We start from the raw sequence: 22,823 nt of genomic DNA, 5'->3' as shown, positions 1-22,823 counted from the left end.
CTTGTTCTGTTATCAAAGTCACGAGGAAAGCTCCAGCTGCCCCGGAGTGGGGCTGGGGCTGTCCCCGGACGTGCCAGCCTCAGGCTCGGCAGTGTCCTCGTCCCAAGGCACGCAGGCGAAGCATTCCTGTGGGGACAGGGATGGATGGGATGGGGACGGGCGTGCGGGGCTGTCGGTGGGCTGGTCACATCCCCTGGGGGCGGGCAGCCCCCTATATCAGCCGGGCTGGCGGGGGCAGCGCTGGCAGAGCGTGGCTGTGACGTCCCCAGGCTCCTTGTCCACCCTCTCCAGCCATGGATGACATCTACAAGGCAGCGGTAAGTGCCTCCCTTGGGGGCTGTGCTTTTGTGGGGGGAATTAAATGGTTTCCAGGGATTTTATAGTAAATTTCCCACAGCTGTGAGTTAATTCAATGGAGAAACACAAATAAGAAATAATTATAGAGTGATATGTTTTAGTCAACATCATCATCCAGGACAGAGACCTTTCCCACTGGTGGCTCTGAGGGTTTTCTCATAAGTGTGAAACCCTCAACTGTGCTGCTAAATTATTTACAATTACCCCTCTGGCTCCCCATGATAAGGCAGGGAGATGGCCTGTAGGTGAAGTTATAAATCTCAACAAAATGTTGAAAGTATGAGAGTTGGCTGTCAGTTTTAGCGCAGACAAAGCAGAGCAGCATTTCCCATGAAATGAAGACTATTTGTACGGGTTAAACCTCACCCTCTTCTTTCTGGTGCTTTGTAATTCTGCCGATGCTATGTTTCCCCCTTCCTCAGCTGCATATTTTTCTGAGAGACTTTTAGAATAACCCTTGGCTTTTGTAAGTTATTTCCAAATATCCTCCTCTGCTTTGCGGCTCCTGGTGTCTGCTCTGCAGAAATCCAGAATGTGAGGTATGCTCCCGGGGAACGCAGAGCATCCTACCGGCTATTTTAACTTACACAGCTGCACGCTGTGCTCACTGTGTAAACCCAAACTATTTCATCTGTAATGAGGACATTGCATTGTTTTGTTACTTAGACGGACAGTGATATGCAGATGCAATAAGGATGAAAATAGATTCTGGTTTGCATGGGTTGCTACTGTGTCCCTTCAACTGGAGTTAAGAGCTTTTTGGTGGTTTAAAAAAACAACATAGTTGATCAGATTTTATTTTAACCAAGAGCAGAGAAAATACATCATACAAGTCCTATTTTAATTCCAAGGTTTTTAAAGGGGAGAAAGACATTGCTTGATGCATAATTGAGGAAAACAACTAAATGCTTGCACCTCTCCTGTCCCTTGGTCTGCCCTGAACCTTGTGAAATGGAAACCCCCGAGTGATCCCAACAGTGTGAAAAGGCTCAGGAAAGGCTGTACAATTTGAGTCCCCCAACCAACATCCCAAAAAGGGAGAAAAATGTGACCTGTAAAGTCAAAGGAAGTCCAGGCCTCTCTAATTAAGCTTTTTAATTAAATATGTTCTTTGTGACTCAAGGCACAGGTCCTCTCCACATTGTTTATGGACCTCATGCCTATAATTAGGGAGGAAGGCTGAAGTGTTTTGCAGCCGGCAATACCAAAAGGGTCTGTCCATCAGCTGGGGCAGCGCGGGCAGAGAGCCCCAAAAATAAAGTGTTCCCCACCCGCAAGCTCCAGCCTCTCTCTAAATCTCTGCCTCAGAAATGGGCAAAATCCACAGGTGAAGCTCATCCCCACCCGAAGCCTGTGGGCTTTAGCAGAGTTGGACCATGGAGGAATTTAGCTCAGAAAAAGAAACTGTAGTGATAGAGAACAACTCAAAAATTCCTACCTCAGACACTGAAAACTTACCCCAAACATAGAGCCCTTGACCAGGAAAATGGGCCAGGAAAAGACCTTATGGATTTCAGTAAGGATTTTGCTGTTGGTTTGAAGCTGGGGCACACTGGTAAATGTAGAGCTCGAGTTCTGGGCGTTAACTGCCAGCACCTCTACAAGGCAAAACAAGTCCAAGCCTGGCACAGATGAGATAAACAGCTTTTTATGGATCTGTTCCCCAAGACTTTAACTGTAATAAAACATTTACCTGGAAAAAAATTAAAGAACTTCAGCTTCCCTGTTTGACTTCAAATGGAAACATGGGATAAAGAGGAGAGCTGAAAAAAGCAGAATACAGCCGACTTGGCATTACCACGGCTGCCACAGTGCTGAGAGCTCAGTGCTCACCTTCCCACAGCACAACTAGAGAAACCCATCCCTGCAATGATGTGGAGGGAAAAAAGGAATGAAGCTGCAAACAGCAGCCATGTCCAGAGGACACTATAAACAGCTCAAGACATCTCTGTGGTAGAAGTGTCACTCTATAGTTACATTGCATTTAATTTACATAGAGCATAGATCTACAGCTATCATTTCAGTAGTCAAGGAAGCTTCAAAAGTGAAGGCTTTTTGCTGCATGCTGATGGCATATATTAGTGTTGTATTTATGCCAAATTCCCTATGGGCAGCCAGAGAACCCAATGGATTTTCATCTTGCCCACTCATGCCTAGATAAGGGTGTACAAAGACAAAGCTATTTTAGGAACATTTTGGGGCTCTGTTAAGGGGCACTAAGAACAGTGCCAGGGACAAGTGTCCAGATAAAGGGCTGCAAGGATAAATACCAAAGCCTGGGAACAATCGGGGAGCTCATCGTTATCTCCAGCACCTCTCTCACCCAGACTTATAAATAGAGAATGCACCAAGAGGGTCAGGTTACCCAAGTGGCCGTGGACATCGGCCGAGGGAGCCCTCGCTCTGTCCAAACAATAGCACAAAGGGCTGGCAGCTGCCTGCCTGCAGTGCCAGGGCCACCGTGGGCTTGGCTTTCCTCCTGCAAAGGCAATCCTGCCGCCATCCTTTGAGCTCTCTGGCTCCAAAGTCTTCACCTCCTGATGCGTGGGGGTGGGATGAGGCTCTCTGCCCACTTACTTCAGGCTCTGTCCTGCTAAAAAAAAAGCATTTTCCCTGCCTCTTGCTGCAAGCAGGAGGGATTTCCAGCTGTTTTTTTGCAAAACCACTCCTCTTTGGGGCAAAAGCATCTGCCTTCCCTCAAAGACAGGGTGCCACAAGTGCCGGGTTCTGCCCTGACCGAAACCCAGCAGAGATGGGCATAGAGGGCTGCTCACATGGGGCATGGAGAAGGTAGTAAGGGGACATGAGTGGGGTCAGGCACACTCTGCACAGGCAGAGGTAAGTCCTGGCTAGGGTCACGTCAGTGTTTTAACAGGTGCTGCTGAAAGGACAGTTGGACATGGTGGTAGGGTCAGCAACTTCAGATAAGCGGTACCTGCAGGCAGGAATGAAGCCAAGGAGAGAAACACCCTTAAAGAGGCATGACACAGAGCTGATTGATTCCTCTTTGCTCTGCTCATTGATTATTTTAATTTCTTGATGCTAACTAATAAGCTCCCACTGGTCACCTGCCAGGAAAGATGGATGGTAGGGTTTGGGAACAATCTGCCAGCCTGTTTTGGCTAACGCCTAATGGCTCTGTGGGCCATTTCTTTGGGGAGGTACCCAAAACAGGCTAAAGGGAATAGCAGCTTCCTGCAGAGACAGAAACCTTTGTAAGGAACACTGACTTGGCTGGAAGTAAACCAGTGCCTAATGCTTTGGATAGTGCAGAGAGTTTCCTCAATGTAGGGCTGAAAAACAATTACTGGGGATGGTCTTGTCCACCTCTCCCTCCCCAGAGACCTCTCCAGCATCTCCCACATCCAACCTGGCCTCAGTCCTCAGCTGCACAGCCATCCCTCTGTGAAGCAAATAGAAATTATCCCTAAATGGTTGGTAGAGGCAAAAGGTTTTCCCAGTGGGTCTCGCCTGCCTGTGCAAAGGCTACAGATGCTGCCGGCCCAGAGCAATAATGCTTGTTTCAAAGGAGTTGGGAAATACTTTTTTTTTTTATTTTAAGAGGAAGAATCTCTTAGACTGCAAGAAGTTGTGATATGAAAACCCCACTGGTTGTGTATCCCATAGTCACAAGAGTGATTCTTGTGAGGCCTGGTTGCCCTTTGCAAAGGCTGTTGAACAAATAACCTTACCTTTTAACCATTAGCAATGCTGAGTAAGAAAAATGAGTTGTTTTTTCTGTTTTCCTTACAGGTTGAACAGCTGACAGAAGAGCAAAAAAATGGTAGGTGCATCTTCAGCCTGACACTTCAGCCTAAAGACGAGCTCCCCAGCCGGTAGCCCAGCCTGCCTCTGCAGCTGCACCCCAGAAAATGCTTTGGCCAGTCGGTGCCCAGCCTGGGCAGTTCTGGGGTGTATGCACCCGGGAGGCTGTGCCTGGGATGAAGCCTCTGCCCCAGGGCTGCCCACCCGTGGGCTCAAGATGTGGGGCAAGACCCCCACATCGCCTCTTCCCTCTCTCCCCAGAGTTCAAGGCTGCCTTTGACATCTTCGTGCTGGGGGCAGAGGATGGCTGCATCAGCACCAAGGAGCTGGGGAAGGTGATGCGGATGCTGGGGCAGAACCCCACCCCAGAGGAGCTGCAGGAGATGATAGACGAGGTGGATGAGGATGGTGAGAGATGTGGATTTATTCTTCTCTCCCAAGGACTGTCCCCATGTCCAAAGGTGTGGGGGGCACTGTGCGGGTTGGGAGCACTCAGTGTTGCACACTGCAGGCAGGATATGTGCTGGGGACAACCACAGCCTGTGGGGAGCAACCTGCAGTGCTGCAATTTTGAAGGACACCAGACACCAAACTTAGCACACTTTCTTCAGGAAACATCCAGGCAAAGAGAAACCATAAAAATTATTATTCCTATAATGACCAGGTTGCTCGAGCTGATTTTGAGGGATTACAGATACTCTGAAATTGCATGCATCCCTTTAAAAGCAGAAAATACAGGCTGAATGTGGCAATTGCCATTTCAGAAATGCCACAGTTACAGGTTTCTATCAGCAGGAAAGTCTGTCACTGCTCAAAGTGTACACATACGTATTAAGTCAATCTTGGTTAAATCAGTGTACCAGTGATCACACACAACAAAATGCACTGTGTGCCAGTTAGGCAAAAACACCATGCCAAACAATCATAAAATAAAAAAAGAAAGTTAAAAATTAGGCAAAAAACCCCCACAAAACTGTACTGCTGGTGCACACGTACACTGCATCAATACCTGCCTTCCGGAGCTTTTATCATGCACAGGTGTCTCTATAGCAGGAATTTCCATTTGTCAGTGCTGTTTCTAGTAGGACTTTTGTTTCGTTTTGCCTTGGTAAAATGATCACAAAAGGTAAAAATTCCATGATTAATTCAGTCCATGGCCTCAGTCACTTAATGCCAGTGTCCTGAAAGCTGTCTCTTGCTGTAGGGCTGCTCTCCTCAGTTTAGCTCCTTGGTTACTAAAGGTCAGTGTGATCTCTTGCTTGGTGTTGCCCATCCACCCACCCTAGCACCAACTGATGGCGTTTGTTCTGCCTGCAGGCAGCGGCACTGTAGACTTTGATGAGTTCCTTGTTATGATGGTCCGGTGTATGAAAGATGACAGCAAAGGAAAAACAGAAGAGGAACTCTCAGATCTTTTCAGGATGTTTGATAAGTAAGAGCCATGACTGCAGCATGGTGGGGTAGTGGGAGAGGTGCACCTGCCCTGCCTCCCCCTCCCCAGCGTGTCAGTCCATTGCTGAGCTCTTCTGTCCCCACACAGAAACGCTGATGGCTACATCGACCTCGAGGAGCTAAAGATCATGCTGCAAGCGACGGGAGAGACCATCACTGAGGACGACATAGAAGAACTGATGAGAGATGGGGATAAAAACAATGATGGCAGGATTGACTATGATGGTAGGGGTCTTGTGTGCGGTTTGCTCCTGAGCCCTTGAGCATCCCCCGGGCAGCTCCTGCGATCTCTGTTGCCTTCAGGGATGGGCATGAGCTTGTGCAGGCAGTGCTGGGCAATGCACCTGACTGCAGCCCCTGTTTGCACAGGGATGGGGGTTCCTTAGGCTTGTGAAATGCCAGCAAGAGCCTGGGGCTCCCTTAACTCTCCCTATGCTCTGAAAGCCAGCCTGCACTGAGGAGCCCTGCCCATCCCCTCCTGCCCCCTAAACACAAGCACCGGGGCTGAAGGGCTGTATCTTCAAATGAGATGCTGCTGAAATGAGCCCCAGACCATTTCCAAGCTGAGCCAATGGCCGTGTTGCTGCTGACGTGCTCACCTCCGGCATTTTGGTGGCAGCTGAGGGGTGATGCTGGGCTTCGGTGACATTTCCAGTGGGAGTCACGAGGAGTGCTTGCCACGGCCAGAGGAGTGGTAGCCATTCCCCCTCAGCCTCTCGCACATTGGGGGGGGATGGAAGAGGAGACGGGGCTGGGGAAAGCTGCCAAGAGCACACTTGGCAGCTGAGAGGGCACTTTGGTCCCACCTCACACTGCTTGTCTCCGATGTCTTCCCCTTGGCAGAGTTCCTGGAGTTTATGAAGGGAGTTGAATAAATCTGAGGCGAGATCGACAGCTCTAATCTCCTAACCCCTCCAGCTCTCCTTCTCATCTCCTTGGCTAAGCCCCCCGGCTACCGGCATGAAGACTGAGCGCTGAAAAGGGTGGCCATCAGGAAAATAAAATGCATTATTACCGAGTGCCTCGGATGGTCATTCCTTGAAGGTTTAGGGAGAGCTTCACCCTGGTTGTGTGCTCATGACTAATGGGAGCCATGTCAAGCACCCTTGAATCACATCTGGGAAGATGACTCCACAGCTGGACCTTAAAGCCTCCAAAGAGGTATTTTGCCACCAGCCTAGGGGCAACCCCTGGCCAACAGGGCCATGGGTGCTTGGTGAGGAGCTGCAACGTTGCACCTCCTTGCCCCCACCGTGGTGAGGGCAGCAGGAGCTGGTGCTGGACTCAGGAGCTGGCAGCGGTGCCTGCTGGTTTAACTAGAGCATCAGCAGCATTTTAGTGACAAAATGAGAATTAACAATCACTTATGCCATCACCCACCAAAATCCCTGGGCAAGGGACACCTAATCTACACCCTGTTCCTGTCCCAGTTGTCCTGAAGGGACACCGCTTCCTCCTCCCCGCCACCCTCATGGCCTCCCTGTGACGCATGCAAAAAGAAATATCTCTATTTTCTTTGGAAATGTGAATAAAAGCCATTCCTATGCTGGACTGGATACCTCTTTCCCACCTCACCCTGCCCGGGGGGAGGCAGGCACTGGCGGCTGTGTGGCACCTCATGGTCCTCCAGCAGCCCTGGGTGGGAGCTTCACTGCAATAACTGAAACACCCAGTTTCCTCTCAGAAATCCCATCCATTGGGGCCACAGGGGCTCTGAGCAAGGCACGACCCTACTTTGGGCCCTGGCCCCAGGCACAGGGTGACAGCAGGGCCAAGGAGGACAAGCCATGGTGTCTCTGGGGGCCCTGGGTGCCATCTTCTCCTGTCCCAAGGAAGCGTGGCATTCCTATGGCATTAGCAGCTCTCCTTGCACATAGCTGCCTCCTCCCATTGAATTACAGTCCCAGCACAGCTCACACATTGCAGTCATGTTGCTAAAATCAAACGTTTACCCAAGCAAAACAAACATTGGCAGCTCAAGGCAAGAGACCGAGCTGGTGCGAGCCCCAGCGATGCTGCCCTCAGCCCTGGGCAAATGTGCCGCCAAGTCCATGTCCTCGGGCCTGCTGCACCATCCCTCTGCCTCTTCTCCTCAAACCAGCTTTTTTATTGTTTCACCTCAGGAAAATAACACCCTGAGCAGCTGTATTGTATGTGACACACGCTGTCATTTATAGCAATAATGAAACATTGTAATTCAGGGCTCGAGGTGAAAACAGCCATCAGTTGTTTGGAAGGACCCAGCTGTGTCTTTCCCCTGGACAACCAGCACCAAATGTTTTGCCCAACCAGGGCTTATAACATCAGAGAAAATGATAAAAAGAATGCGCCAGCTCAAGCAGCTGATTTTCCTTAAAACCCAGGGTATTTTGGGAACACCCCTAAAGCAAACATCTGCAAGTCCTGCTGAGAGGGGTCTCCCTGAGGGTTCCAAGCCCTTGATGTCATAACTTCCGCTGATTCAGCGGAACTACAGGCACACCAGAAGCCAACAAACACAGAAATGTGTTTGGTCAGACAACCCCATGACAGGAAATGTTCCTGAGTGTTCCTGTCTTTGTTTCCAATGAATCCATAGCCTAGAGATAAAAAAATAATCCTTTTCCACCTCCCCAGTGTAGCAGCAGAAGTCATTTCCCACTGAGATCTGCTTCTGAGGACACAGTTTAAATGTTTTACCCCAGGCCTGGACACCTTCACAGAGGTGCAAATACCTGGGCTTTGAACACGAGCCAGGGTGACGACAGCTCTCCCCATGGCCATGGCCATCCAACCCATGGGCAACCCACACGCTCACATCACATCTCAGCAGGCATCACCACCAGTCCCATCACCTTCCTCTGTCCTGACCAGATCCCAACACCCAACAGGAACATCTCCAAGATATTCACCACTGCTTACTGATAGGCCTTGCCTCCCTAAAGACTGAACAAGTGAAAAAAAGAAAATAAATCAGGAACTTTCCCAGCTTAACCCCCTTCCTTCAGCCACCTTGGTAGCCTGGGGACAGGCCTGGACCCTTGCTGTGATCCCAGGGAAAAGGACGGCTGCACAGAGCCACTCGGCCACGTGTGTCAGCTCTCCCCCCCTTGGTTCAAAGGCACAGGCAGCAGCACCACTTGGCCTTGCTGCCTACCTGCTCTTTTCTGAAAGTGAAACAGGGAAAGTGGTGGTTGGAAAGGAAGAGGACCGAGGCCTTGTAGCAGCTGAAATTTGACCCTAGAAGAGCTGACACACTGGGGCCTATTCGGGCTTTTAAAACCCTTCGACCAGAGGTGGAAGCAGGTCAGCACATTGTGAGTGAAGTCAGAAAAACTGCTGCAAGACCTGTTTGTGTTAACACACCGACTCTCCTCCAGGAGGAAGGCAGCAAATGCCAGGGGGTGGGGTGCTGCGGGTGCATTTCACTGTTGGCTAAAACACAGGAACAACTGCTTTAGGAATCTGACATGACAGGTCAGCGAGTGGGTTAGATGGCCAAAAAACTAGTAACTAGTAAAGGATCAGCCTGGCTGAAGCCTCCACAGAGGGGATGTGCCTGAAGATGTGCTGATAATGAATGAAAACCACCCAGAGGAGTCCCGGTACCTATGCAATTCCAAACAGACCTGCAGTTTTCCCCGCACATGTATTGAAGCTTTGGTGCCAGAAGCCTTTAAGGAACATGACATATATCCACAAGTACTACTTAAATAAAGCAAAGATCTTTTGAATCATGTATCCATTTTTTTTTTTAACCCAATCAGGTGATAACCCATTTACTACCCTCTAAACCAGTCCCCAGATCTGTGTGCTCATAGCCCTCCAGCAGGAGCTGTGCTGGCAGGTGACAGCAGCCCGTGCCACCGGACGCAGCCACAGCTCTCAGGCCATTCGCTCTGCACACTTTAAATGGATTTAAAGTGGATTTAATTCCTACCCAGGTTTGCAGCTTTTCCAACACATTCAAGGCCTCTCTTCAGCCCTTAGTAAAACGTTGCTGTGTGAACCAACTGCAGGAAGATGCGAGGACATTTTGTACTCATCCCCTTAACAAAACCTCTACAGCTCGCCCAGTTACACATCTGCCATCAGGGCAGCAGCAATATAACGTGAGCTAAGGCACATTTCACCCTGTTGTGTGGCCACACCTGCAACAGCCTTGAAACTTGGGCAAAGCAGAACTCATGTTCCATTCACTGCTTCTTGCCTGAACACACTACGGAAAGATGGTGAAGGGGGAAGGTGCAACACACAGCCAGCCCTACTTTCAATTTTCACTGTGAACACCAACATTCCCAGTGAACACTCTGCCCCATCCGAACTTTTTGCAGTGCTTCAGTTTCTCCTCAGTTCCTTGCTCTTGGCTTTCAGCAGGACAGCTCACCTTTGCCAGATGAGCTGATTCAGTATTTGGTTACATGCCCTTTGCTTCCCCCTTTTTTTTTTTTTTAATCGAAGAAGGGAAAAAAGGAGCCAAGCTAAAACCTGATACCGAGTCCTCTTAACTGCAAAGAGGATAAATCATCTGCAGCAAGCACAACGTACGGCAGCAGCAAGCACAAAATGTATAACCTGATGTACAGCAGTAGTAGAGACACACCCTCAAGCTCATCAGCTTCCAAGGACTTAATCATCAGAGTTTTGAAGTTTTTAAATGTCAAAGATGACAGAGCTCAACATGATGGGAATAGTTTCAAGCGGGGCTAAGCTGCCAGTTCCGTCTCCCGGGCTCTGAATATGTAATCCTCCTGAAAAAGATCTTCAGCCTCACTTGACCAACAGAAATCAAGACAGAGAACTGAAATGATTTCACAAGACAAGCAAAAGAGGATGAAGACACACCAGAAGGCCATGTCAGCACAGACTCCCCTCCACAGCTTTTCCATCTGGGCTGAGGCAACCTCTACCACAAGGAGGGAAGTTGTTGAGTGAGCTGTCACAGGGTTAGAAAACACAACAGATGATCAACCAATGTCCAGGCATGTCCTGTGGGACCACCATGTGTGCAGGGAGCAGACAACAACAAACCTGACACCGAGCTGCTGTGGAAGCTCACAAAATTCCTGTCTCTTGCTACACAATGATGCCTGGATTAAGGTTACGTTCTTCCATGCTGCATTTTGTCACGCAGCCGCTATTTTGGTCGGAAAGTCAGCAAGCCCATATTTGGGAAGCCGTCCCACTGAAGGGCAGCGTGAAGGGCAGTGAGATGAAGAGGCTGCTCTGCAGGCAGGCCTGGGGGAACTGCCTGGAGCCACAGGGAGCTCAAATCCCGCTCCATTTCTCCTTAATAACCCAACATCCTGTTCTCAGCCTGACCCTTGCCTCTCTTCCCTCAAACCGCAGCCTGTGGGTGAACTGCTCTCACAGCACAAGCACTCTGGGGGAGACGTCAAGAGGGTTTCAAGATGAAATCCCTTCCTAGATAAGAAAGCCTTAGGGCTAGAGCTTTCATATGCAGAACTTAAACCAGTCTGGATATCCGCAAACACAGAGGTGAAGGTACAGCAAGACAAACAAAAAGTCCTCTGTTTCTTTCACTCTTCTTGTTACAATGCACATCTGCAGCAGACTGACCTTCACCTACACAGCTGGACCAGCCAGTCTCCTCCAACACCAGCAGCAACCCCAGGGGACACCTCCCCATGTGAGGTGTCTCTGCCAGCCCTGACAACGGCTGCAATGGGCTGCCCAGCAGCTCTGGGCCAGGGGTCCAGGCTGCCAGAGGTGTATCACCTGAAGCACAGCTGTCCTATCTTGCCTTTGTAGACAAACTCGCTCAAGCAAGGACAGCACGAGCCACACAGCTCAAGACCTCCAATACTAACACACACTCAGATACCACTGAGGCTGCTGGGATTTAAGCATTGTGGACTTATCTCTGGATGACCTACTACGTGGCAAAAAAACCACTCTGGGGAGGATTACCACCACTAGGAACCTCTCACTTCTTGGCCTCCTGCCTGTCCTGAGGGCAGGAGTGACCAGACAACCTTTTTGTCTTGACTATTTAGCAGACTCCAGCAGGTGGTATCAACCCTGTGACTGCACATCCCTCCAGCACAGCACCCCTCCCAGCCAGCACGCTGCTCCTGCACAGCATTAAAGTTCTTTTGGCTGACAACTGTCAATATCCACAATAGTCCAAGAGATACACACAGCAGGAGTCAGACAGTTGGGGGTTGCTGACTTCCCTCAGACTTCAAGAGCCCTTGACACCTGATTTTTGAGTTAGCAAATAGGGGGAACTGGGAAAAGACTTGTGAATTCAAGAATTTAAAATATTTAACTTATTTCAAAATAACATTGCATTTTGGATGTTGGCTAAGCTATTAAAGCAATTACATTAACTGAATGTTTTAGTTGACTATTATTTTTAAAATCCAGGACATGATCTGCTGCCACACTGCAAAGTCAGAAGACACTTGCAAACTTCCAGGCCTTCTGTAGATTTGTGAATTTACACCACCGGGTGGACAAGTGCTGGCATTGCAATTTCAGGAACAGTTTGTTGTATTTCAACAGGTGGCTCATTTCACTAATTAAAAAAAAAAAAAATTAAAAAAAAATAAAAAAAAAAAGGTGGCTCCTGAACCAGCTTTGCTGGCTGGTGGGACCTGGAGAGTGAGGTCCCCTCCTGATCTACAGGACAACCGTAACAAAACCCTGTCAACGGAACTCTCAGGCTTTTGAATGTTACTCCCCTGATCTCACCAGTCAGGACATTCCATCAGGTAAGTACTTTTTGCTACTAGAATATCTCCACTAAAATACAGTAGCTATGAAAAAAAAAGATATTTTATATTATCCTATAACCTTGCATATTCCCATGGTAGCTCCAGTAGCACTTCAACACTTTCAAGTATTTCAGAATACAACACACACCACTTCTAACACCAATTGCTCTGATCTCAAACACCACAGCTAGCACTCCAAATAATCCCATTTTTCAGGATTCCTGTAGCTGTAACTACCATATCCAGACAGTACACCAGCAGACATGTAACAGCCCTTGGAAATCTCACCTTGCTGTAACAGCATGAGGGACATCATAAACACGGTGATATGCGAGAACTCTGAACATCCACGCCAGTATCACAAATAACTTCACCTGTACAGAATACTGTCACCTAAGAGTCCAGGCAGCACTTGCTTCAGTTGGTATGAAAAGAAACAAGTTGTTTCTTGTTTAAATTGTTGAACTTCACTCAATAATCATTTCACAACTTGAAAACAGGCTTGGAACTACTAAGTGCTCATGGCCTGTACCAACCATCACGGCAGAACAGCACTGAGGAAGGAACGGCTGTACTTTGTGCACATGGAGGCTGACACCACCACCATAAAACCTCCATCTGGCTTCATCTGCCAGGGAACATAAACACACTGGTCACTATACACAGGCCTGATGCACAACTGGCATCTAAAATACAACTCAGACAAGGCTTCTGGAGGGCTCTCTTCAAATTCGGGAGGTGAAGACTTCTGTTACATCAAATTTTATTTTAAAAAAAATGCTGTAACACACGTGCCAATAGGAAAACTGATTCTTTGTCTTAAACCACGTCAGTCCTTTTTCTGCTGAGCAGCCTGCTTGGCGTTGTTGGCCTGCATCTTCTTCAGCCCCTTTTTGTTGTGTTTCTTCGCAAACCTCATGTTCCTCAGAAACTTGGGATCAACCTACAAGAATCAGAAAAAAAAAATTAGCCATTGTGTAGAAAGGACATATGTAAAAACGATGCACTTCTCCAGATTGCTCCAATTATTGCTAAATACTGGCTGTGATTAATTCAGAATTTTTTTTCCAATTTTGTACATCAGAATTATTTTAGCTATATAGCTGAATTATTTTAACCATCTTTTAAGCTGGTAATTTCACTTGATTTCCATAAACAAACAAACCCAAACCCACAGCAATAAATATACAGAAAGGACAGGTTGAGTAAAGCTGTAAACAAGACAAATTTCATTTCCATGTCACAATACATTCTAGATCTTAAGCACCACAAACCAACCCTGGCACGTGAGCACATACTCCTGTAATCCTGGGGCAAAGACCAACACCATTTCCTCAAGCCTCTCCTTTTTACCTTAGAGAATGCCTGCACAGAAAAGAGCATCTCCCAGTTTTTGTCAGCTAATGGCTGGCTAATGTATCCTGTCATGGCTATGACTAGTTCTCAGAGTTATCAGCTACTGTCTCACTGAGAAATATTAGCCATTTTCCTGTAAACAGCATTTTAACTGTCACAAGTATCAGGATTTTGCCATCTCAACTCATAGGCACTCGGTGCCAGAAGACAGACTTGGAGACTGCTGGGCTCTCTGCAGGAGGGGGCAGGACTGAACCCTCACCGAGTCATGCAGAAGCTTTTGTCATATCCAAAAAGATGATAATCACAACCCTCCCCAAAGCCAAAGTGGCCTGTTTTCACTTTCAGCTGTGGAAAAAGATCCTGTTATATCACTCATCTAATCTCTGGAAAAGCAAAACACTATCATTTTAACATGTATTACCCAGAAATGCCAATTCCCCTCATCTTCTGAGTGAAATTCTCTGGATTAGTACGATATGGTAAAGTATTACTGAAGGGCAGAGGGATTCAAACCAGACTAGAGCTATCCAACTGCGTGTGTTTTGTTTCACCGGAAGCAGCAGTTACTAACACCAACCCGAGCAGGACAGAGACAAAACTGGTCGATAACTAAAAAGCAGTTTTATAGACATATGAGGGTAGATTTCATGTGGGTTAGAAATATCACAGCTGCATGTAAGAAAAGCAAAAGAAGAAACAGAAACCCACAGTGGTTCTGACCATATGAAACATGAGCCTCGGTCTGCAGAAGACGTCAGCCAAAATACTACAAATACTGGACCTTTTTCAGTTAAACCTCCATGGTTTAACAGCCTAGGAATATTAACAGAAATACTCACCCCTTTGAGAGACTCGTATCTATGGGATCTGGGTTTCTTGATGCCATTTCTGTGCCACTTGCGGGCTATGTGGAACACCAGAAAACAATTTAAATTACCATTTCTGCTATTATTAAACAGCTGCCTTAGTGTTCCTTTAAGTCCAGCAGACTCTACCAAAATGATGTGGAACAGAAAGCTCCTATACAAACCAAATGCAAATTAAGAACTCACCTCTATTCTCATCTCTCTGTCCACTTTGCTCTCAGCACTGTATGAGTTTCTAATCTAAGGATTTCAGGCTCCTCATTAACCCATAATACACCAATGGCAACAGCGCTAGCACAATAAAAGGCCTCAGTCCTTAAGAAATTCAGTCGCTTTAGTTCAGTGTTAAAGGGCACCATCGTTCACTGTGCAACACCAGGCAGAACCTACGTGTGAGCTCTGTTGACTTACAGCATCGACGACAAAGCCCCTAACAGAACCATTTTACCACTGTGGCCATGTTTGGATGGCAAAGAACCAACGGGCTGAATGCCGTTCAGGAACATGCTTAATTCAAACATACGAAACTTGCTTCTTTTAGTTACATATTATTTCTACATCGAGCCCACTCAAACCCCCACCCTTGCAGAGCCCTCTTTTTCTGGGGCACACCGGCCCACCCCGCACACCACCACCCCCTTCCCTCCACACCTTATCTCGCTGCAAAAAATAAAATAACGGAGCCGGAGCTGCCACAGCGAGCAGCTCCGAACAGCTGGCGAGAGCCGCTCTGCGGGTGCAGCGCCGGCCCCTCGGGCGAGCCCCCTCCCCTCCCCGCCCCGGCCCCGCTTACACTGGTTGTGCGTGGTGTGGTTCTTGGACTTGGCCATGGCTGCACCTGCGGGACAAGGACACACCGCTCAGCGGGGCGGGAACGCGAGGTGGGGCCCGGCCCCACTCCCCAAAGGGGCTCTCCCGCCATGACCGGCCGCGGTACCGACCCCGACGCCCCCCCCCGCCTCCCGCCACGCCGCAGGGCCAAGCTCGGCCTTGCCCCCTCCCAGCGCGGTGGGGCCGGCTCGGGCGGGACGCGGGGAACCGGCCGCCGCCACTCCCGGAGCGCGGATGGAACCGGATTCCACAGATGGAGCCGCACTGCGCGGAGAAACACTCACCGCCGCCACCGGGCCGGAAGAGAAGGGCGGGCCCCAGGGGCTGCTGGGAAATGGCACCGCGGACCGGAACCCCGCGCCGCTCCGGTGCGCAACAGAAGCTGCAGCGGGGAAGGTTCCGCCGGCAGCCGCCCTTTCCCGCCCCTGCACTGGCCCCGGCGGCTGCGGCTCCCGGTCCCGCCCTGGCCCTGCGCGTCGGGAGGGACCCGCAGCAACAGTGCCCCGCAACACCCGAGCCCCAGCAAAGTGGCGACCCCGGTCCCTCAGAGACACGGTCCCTCAACAACACGGTCCGTCCCAAAACACGGCCCCAGCACCATGGCCCCTCCCGGGCCGTGCGGCGCAGGCGGGTGGCGCGGGGAGCCGGCGGCGCCGCTGCGGCTGGTGGCACCGCGCACGGCGGGCTGCGGGGCCTCGGCGCGGCCGGGCTCGGGCTCGGGCACGTCCCGCCGTGCGTGCCGGGCTCGGGCAATGCCACCGCATGGGGGTGATTTTCTTGTCAGCGGATCCGTTAAACGCTGTTGGTCTTTACTTGCGTGGCAGACAGGCTGTTGCAGAAAGGCCACAAACGGCTCTGTTTCCAACCTCTGACCTTTGGCAGCTCTGGCAGGAACACCCCTGAAGAGAAGCTGCTAATTTAATTTATACTGTGATTAAGTTATAAAAGACATAGCCATCATTAACCGATTGACGTTATAAATGCTTTCTGACCACCTGCAAAACAAGGGGATTTTTTCAAGTTTTAGATCCTTCTGCATGACAAGAGGGAGACAGAAGATTAACTGATACATTGTTTAGAAGCAGAGTGCTTAGTTCATATTTACCTAATAATTATTAGATGTAAGTAAGAAACTGAACGATTTTAACTATCATCATTATTATTTCTTAGTATAGATATATTGTATGTTAAGAATTTCCAAAAATTGTAATCGATATGCAATAATTGTGTGAATATAAGCAATGCAAGGGCATCCGGTCTTGGGAGCACTTATGGAGGATGATCCCCAGTGTTCCCCATCACTGATGAAATAAAGAATGCCGCTTAACACTATAATTCACTCTGCTGTTAAGTTTATTTCTTTGTTCCACCCCAGTGACCCCCAAAATCCCGCAGCCTCCCAGGCTCGGCGTGGCTGTGGCTGGACACGGCTCGGCACAGTGACCGGTGCTGTGTCCGGCTGTGCCGGTGCCCGGCCGCGCTGGCCTGAGAGATTCACATCTCACTCCTGCAAAATACACAGCCCAAGGCTTAGATAACACCAATATCTGAAAGACACTAAAAAGACGACTGGGATGGACAAACGAAGCTCTGCAAAAGCACCAACCAAACCGCAGCACTGAGGCCGTTTTCCTTCGACGGCGGCAGGACTGGGCACGGGCAGCCAGGCGGGAAGGGAGTTGATGTGGTTTCTAGCGGCCGAGGGTTGGAATTAAGTCTCAGGGCAGCTCCTGCTGCCCCAAACACAGGAAGATTTGTGACCCAGCCATCACGGAGCCCCAGCGCTGGTTGTGTGGCTGCCAGCGCTGATGCCGCAGGGACACATCTGTGTTTACGGACTGAGGCATCTCCCACGGGGGAGTGCAAAAGGAGAACAAGGAACCAAGGTCTGAGCTCGCCCAAGCCTGCTGGGTTGTATCCATGTACGAACTGCAGCGTTCTGGTCCAGTGTTGCTGTGCTTCAAAATGCAAACCTTTGAAAATGAGCAAAAAAGGCCCAGGCTTTTCTGCATTGTGGTAGAATGGAAAAATACTGCCATCTTTTTACGGTACTGCCGTTATTTTAAGATGAGAGGCATGAGCGAACTGCCTAAAATAACCCGGATTGGATAAAATAGCCCAGAGACCAAAGGCCCTGGACCAGTACATGGAAGAGGGAACCAGACTTTTTTTTTGGTGACTGATTGCTTGCAGAGCAATTAACTACTCTGCCTCAAGTCTGGATACCTGTGAACAAGCACTTCCTATTATAAAACAGGAAAAATGAGGAAAAAATTAGATTAGCCTTGCTAGGCAGATAATGCTGATAAAACTGAAATGAAAATAGGCAGACAGGAAAAAGAAATCTAGTGCAATTATTTCTCTTAATTTCCAGCAAGACCTAAGTTGTGAAATCTATTTGGTTTAACTGCCCCCCTGCCCCCATTCTGGGCAGCTGTTATTAGCAAGGACTGTAAAAATAGATCAAAATATCAATATTCTTTTACAGGCATTTTGCAGCTGGAATACGAGGTTCTCTGCAAAATCCTCCTTGATATGTAAACTTCTGACTTTTTAAGCTCTGTTTTTTTAAAATTCTTTCCCCTGCAGTGAGCTAGGGTCTGAAAATATTCGGACGTCACTGTGGCCAGCACTTCAGAGCCAACAGCAGAGAGAAAGCCTGACTTTCCTGATAACCCAAAGAGCTGAGCTCAGTGGAAGATAAAACTGAATCCCAGAGGCATGTTTGCTTCCACTGTACTGCAGAAGGCAGAGAGAAATACGCTGCTAGGTCCCCTTATCTTGGCCATTAGATTATGAAAACTTTTGATCTTTTTCACTTATTTCCGAGTCTTCCTTCGTAGGAAGAAACGGAAGGGTTTATTTTATGGTTTCAGCTATCTTTTTCAAGTTCTTTCAGTGTCTCCCTGCAGTTATTGCTGTCAATTGGAGTCTTTCAGAGCTGCTGCTGGGGCTGCATGGGACAAGCAGTCAGACAGGTGGGGATTAGAGAAGCTCTGAATAATGCCCAGGTGATATACAAGACCCGTGAGCCAAATTATTAAAAAAAAAAAAGTGAAAGTTTATTCATTTTACGGGCCTGAGTGTAATCTGTTCAGGGTAGTTTTGTAAACCACTGCAAACCAGTGGAGGCTATCAGGCAAAAAGGATGATCCAAGGCAGGATCAAGGCTGGTGTACACCACTGGGTGATCAAGAACCCTTGAATTTTCTTGTGCTCTGATGAGCTGTGTTGTCTCTAATTTTGATGTTACTGAGAACGACTGGCCAGTTCAAAACCTTCAATCATTCTTTTAGTGATTACAGACTTAATTAGTGCATGTTAGTCCAAGTGTCATCTGTTGAAGGAGCTCGCTTCATTAAGCAGGATGGTAATTACTCCAGCTGTAAAACAATTATGAAAAAATCATAGGTTAATCTAAAAATCTCACAGTGCCTTTGACAACTGTGTTATCTCGATGTCTTTGCATCACGCCCATTTATGCCGATTGATCTGTTCGGTTCGTCATGGCTTTCGTGCTGACACCACATTTCAGCAGGTGCCTCTAATCTCGCCTCCTCCCACCCTGTGAGCCGACATTTGGACTTGGGGTAATGAATTAACGTAACTCCCCCCGTTAGTAATGCCTCTGGTACACAGTGTCCTCCGCACCGGACAAAAACAGTGATAACAATTTCAGGTGCTGATTAGCAGGGGCCCAGCTGACTTTGCTTGACATGGACTACAGAGGGTGCGGGGTGTCCCTAAAATCTGCTCCCTTGAGGAGAGGTGTCTGTTAGTGGTGCTCTCGGCTGTGAGCGCAGTGATGCTCTCGGCTGTCCCAGCTGGCTCATGAGGAAGATGCCCACCCCAGGGCAGCTCAGGTGCTTACCACCCATCTCCCTTCCCTCCTCGCTCTGCACAGGCACCATTGAAGCCACATGGTGTTGCAGGGTCGCGCCTGCATCGGGGAGAACATTTTGCAGGGTACAGGCACCTTCCTGTCCTCCTCTGCTCCAGCAAGCAGGGGCAGGGCTGAGCCACCTGGCAGGTCCCAAAGATGTCTCGCATTGGTGGGACGTGGTGGCTTTTGGGCAGCTTTGGGGCTGTTTCCAGCTTGGGGGCAAACAGGGCTTGGCTCTGCTGTAAGCCCGAGCTGGCCACGCTGCAGGGGAGTGAGGATGATGGACAGTCCCCAGGACAAATGGCAAATACGCCACCTGAGGAGCCACCTGGAGAAGCAGGGACACCAGGGCATGGAGGCACTAGAGGGAGCCTGAGCATAACAGATCCTGCTCTGGGCTCAAAGCGGGAGCACTCGTCCCAGTCATGGAGAAAGAAAATCTCCAGGGAATAACAGCACCAACACTCAGCAATTTCCCCCTTGACCTGGCATCCTACCTGTTTTCTTTGTCCTGACATCTGTCACAATTTTCTTAAAGGCATTAAGAAAAACTGTTTTGCTATAGAAAATGCTGGCCTGCCAGTGGTGAGACAGCTGGCTCTGAGCATTTGCAATAGGAAGTACTTAAAACCAGTAGCAACCAGTGGCAATTGTCACCACAGGGTTCCAGAGAGCGCAAGGGTTTCTGCAGGGCAAAGGGGAGCAGAAGTGCTGATCCGCAGCCACATGTGTCCCCACAGGATGGGGAACTGGCATGGCACAGCCCTGCAAGTGTCCTGCGCTGGTGGCAGGGACACAGGAACAGCAGCTGCAGCTTCTGCGTGCCACTGGGGTGCTCCAGTCAGCACCAGTTAGGAGAGCTGAGGCACTGGAAGAGGATGGTGAACTGCAATCTTTTATTTCCCCCAGGAATATTTTCATTGCATTGGTTTTGGACAAGGAACAGGGTCACTGGTCCCTGTCTAGGGTGTCTGATCCCCCCCTGCCACCACTGTCCACCAGGGATGGGCACAAAAGCAAGAGTGGAGTCTGGGTGAGCTGCAAATGGGCATCAGCACTATGATGGGGCACAGACTGGGGTACAAACACTTTGCAATGGTGTTTAGCCACAATGGAGAGATGGACATGCTTGTTCCAAGTAAATCCGCAAAGCATATCTGCTTTTACAATGTCTGCACTGGGCCAAAAGTTGCTTTCAACAGGTAATTAAGCTTAGCCCAGCAGAAATCAAAGGAGCAACCAGAAGAAGGGGATGAGCAGGGACCACAAACAAAAGCTCCATCACTGCTGACTGCAGTCTTCTGTCCTCCCCCAGAGACCATCCCTCAGCTCAGCCCTCTGCGCATCCTCCATGAGCATGTTCTTGTAAGCATCTTCCCACCGTGAAGACAGAAGGAAACATCAGGCAGGAGCCTGCAGTGCAGCCCTGACCTTCTCTCCAGGCCTGCCACCTCCTCCCACTCTCCCTAGAGCTGGCACTACTAACAACTGCCTTCCTTTTGTTATTTTTCCACCTCCACTTCTTCCTCCAGAGAGGAGGCCATGCTGGTGGCCCACATACTGGTGACTCATGGGCTGGGACCCGCAAGGAGCTAGCAAAGCCTGGCCAAACTTAGTAACATCTCATTTTCCATTGCCTACACCCTGGATGCTTATCCTGGCTGGGCACATCACTAGAAAGATCTTCTCCAGCTACCTGCAGGGTCGGGGAGGACCAGCTTGACTGCGTTTCCTTTAAATTTTGGCAATGCAGGAGCTGGGCTGAGATGGAACAGCCCTTGATGCAAATAAATTCCTTCTTCATGAGTGTTTATCCAGCTTGCTGATAGCTGAAAACCATGAGATGTTCTGGACATCAAAAAGGGGTTTTCAGGCTGGCAAAACATGTAAATAAAGATCTATCGAGAGGACTGCACAGTAGTCGTTTTTTCTGGTGGCATTTGAATGATTCGAGGGGAGCTTAGGTCTTTAAAAGCTGATTCCCCTCTGTGTCCATCAGCCTGGTCCATCTGGCTGGATGTCCCCAAATCAACAAATGACAACTGCAATCACAAACCCGAGCCTGGGGCAGCTGCTAGGAGGGCATGGATGGTCTGTAAAGGTGGAGGTGCTGCTGTGGCTGGGCGCTGGGAATGGAAAACATCTGGATGATGAGCAGGGCTACCCTGAGGCTGCACTGAGCTGTCAGCAGAGCACAGACACAGCTCCTGGGCAGCCACAAGCCTATCAAGCAGGACCCTGTGGCTCTGGGCAAGGCTGCATGTGGGGATTACACCAGGAAGGGAACAGCCGTGTGCACCCAGCCCACGCTTACTGCTTTAATGGTATTTTCCAGAATGCTTTTTGCCCTGGTAGGGAAAAGGAAGCTCACCTGCTACTTCCCAAGGCCGGGGTGAACATGTGCGTCCGAGGTGACACCTGCTCAACCCGCGCTTCCCAAGAGCCCGGCTGTTTGGAAGGAGCGAGCAGATCCGCGGGCACAGCGTGCGCGGAGCAGCTGATCGCTGCGGGGAGGAGGCACACGGAGGCGGCTGGGAGAAACAGAGAGGGCTGACCTAAATAGATGCTGAGCTAATTTATTCATTTCTCGACTTTATTATTTAACGCTACTTTGAAACAGCTCAGGACTTCTGGTTCCTCGCAGCTCTGCCGCTGACGTTGGGATGCGGTTATTTTTGACCTGATTTTGCATCCGTCGTGCTGAAAAGCGCAGCGCAGCCTTGCTCAGCATCCCGCTCTCCCATCAGATGGGCCAGGCACGCTATGGGAGAGCTCCGACATAGCCGCTTTCTAGCCAGGAGCACAGGAAGGACTTATTTCAGATTCTGCTTTACCTCCTGCCTGGGAAGGCATTCAGATTTTGGCTTGCTTTATGCGTTGTTAATAGGGAGATTTATCCCCAATTTAGCTGCCTGGTGGGAGGATTGGTGAGTCGGTACAGCACGAGGCAGCCTTCAGCCTCCACCGGCGTCTCCCCCCGGGCAGGCTGCCAAACGCAGCCCCAGGCTCTGCAGCACAGGGGCTTTCAAGGATAAACCTGGAGCCTGTCTCGCATCCAGCCAGCCTCCTCTCTCCTCAAATCCCAGCAATCCCCTGCAACACCGTCTGGGAGGAATTTATTACGAGAAGGACACAGAGCTCCAGCTGTTCCGAGAGCTGTTTGGGCTGCACGTGTCCTCGGCGAGCCCATGACACGTTTTAGTGCTGCTGAGGTTTAAAAGACACAAGCTGGGGAAAAAAACCCTGATGCCTGTGCAGGCTGTGTGAACCCCTGCACCATTTCTGCACAGGCGCGAGGGGGTACGGACAGAGCTGCTCCTCCATGAAGTGGCTCTTACTGGGATTCAAATGATACGGCACCCAAATTGTACCATGCAGGGCCCTTTTATTTTATCTTTCATTAGGGTTTGTCACTTGATGCATAAATTTAGGCCAGTGTTGTGTCCAGTTACTCAGCATCTCTGTTATGATTTTTTTTTTCAAATGGATTATTCATTAACCTGCTTGAGTCCTTAAAAGATTTCTAAGCAATAAAACCAGTCCTGATGCTATTTAGCTTGGCAGCAGAGGCATTTCAGCTCACACCGCCTT

At 49.4% G+C, this 22,823-nt stretch overlaps 2 protein-coding genes across 24 annotated transcripts in view; one reads left to right on the top strand and one right to left on the bottom strand.

Moving 5' to 3' along the window:
• Positions 1-132: 132 nt before the first annotated feature.
• Positions 133-6,593, top strand: TNNC1 (troponin C1, slow skeletal and cardiac type). The gene is made up of 6 exons (XM_005508854.3): positions 133-317; positions 4,111-4,141; positions 4,384-4,530; positions 5,440-5,554; positions 5,663-5,799; positions 6,418-6,593. The coding sequence occupies exons 1-6, from the start codon at positions 294-296 to the stop codon at positions 6,447-6,449; spliced, it is 486 nt and encodes a 161-aa protein (XP_005508911.1). The 5' UTR covers positions 133-293; the 3' UTR covers positions 6,450-6,593.
• A 6,446-nt stretch (positions 6,594-13,039) lies between these two features.
• Positions 13,040-22,823, bottom strand: part of DUSP7 (dual specificity phosphatase 7) — a 330,623-nt gene continuing 320,839 nt past the window's right edge. For 22 of the 23 annotated variants that reach the window (XR_010475028.1, XR_010475029.1, XR_010475030.1 and 19 more), the window contains 5 exons: positions 21,604-21,763; positions 15,634-18,732; positions 15,312-15,356; positions 14,492-14,556; positions 13,040-13,236 (listed from right to left, as the gene is read on the bottom strand). The gene's annotated coding sequence lies outside the window, so the exon portion shown is untranslated. Of the gene's footprint in view, positions 13,237-14,491; positions 14,557-15,311; positions 15,357-15,459; positions 15,484-15,633; positions 18,733-21,603; positions 21,764-22,823 lie in introns of those variants that run through there. The other variant, XR_010475049.1, reaches the window with a different exon arrangement.

This window comes from Columba livia, chromosome 10 (assembly GCF_036013475.1).
Source record: "Columba livia isolate bColLiv1 breed racing homer chromosome 10, bColLiv1.pat.W.v2, whole genome shotgun sequence".
Lineage (NCBI taxonomy): Eukaryota > Metazoa > Chordata > Aves > Columbiformes > Columbidae > Columba > Columba livia.
The sequence above is the reverse complement of the archived record's forward strand: the minus strand, read 5'-3'. Positions and strand labels throughout refer to the sequence as shown.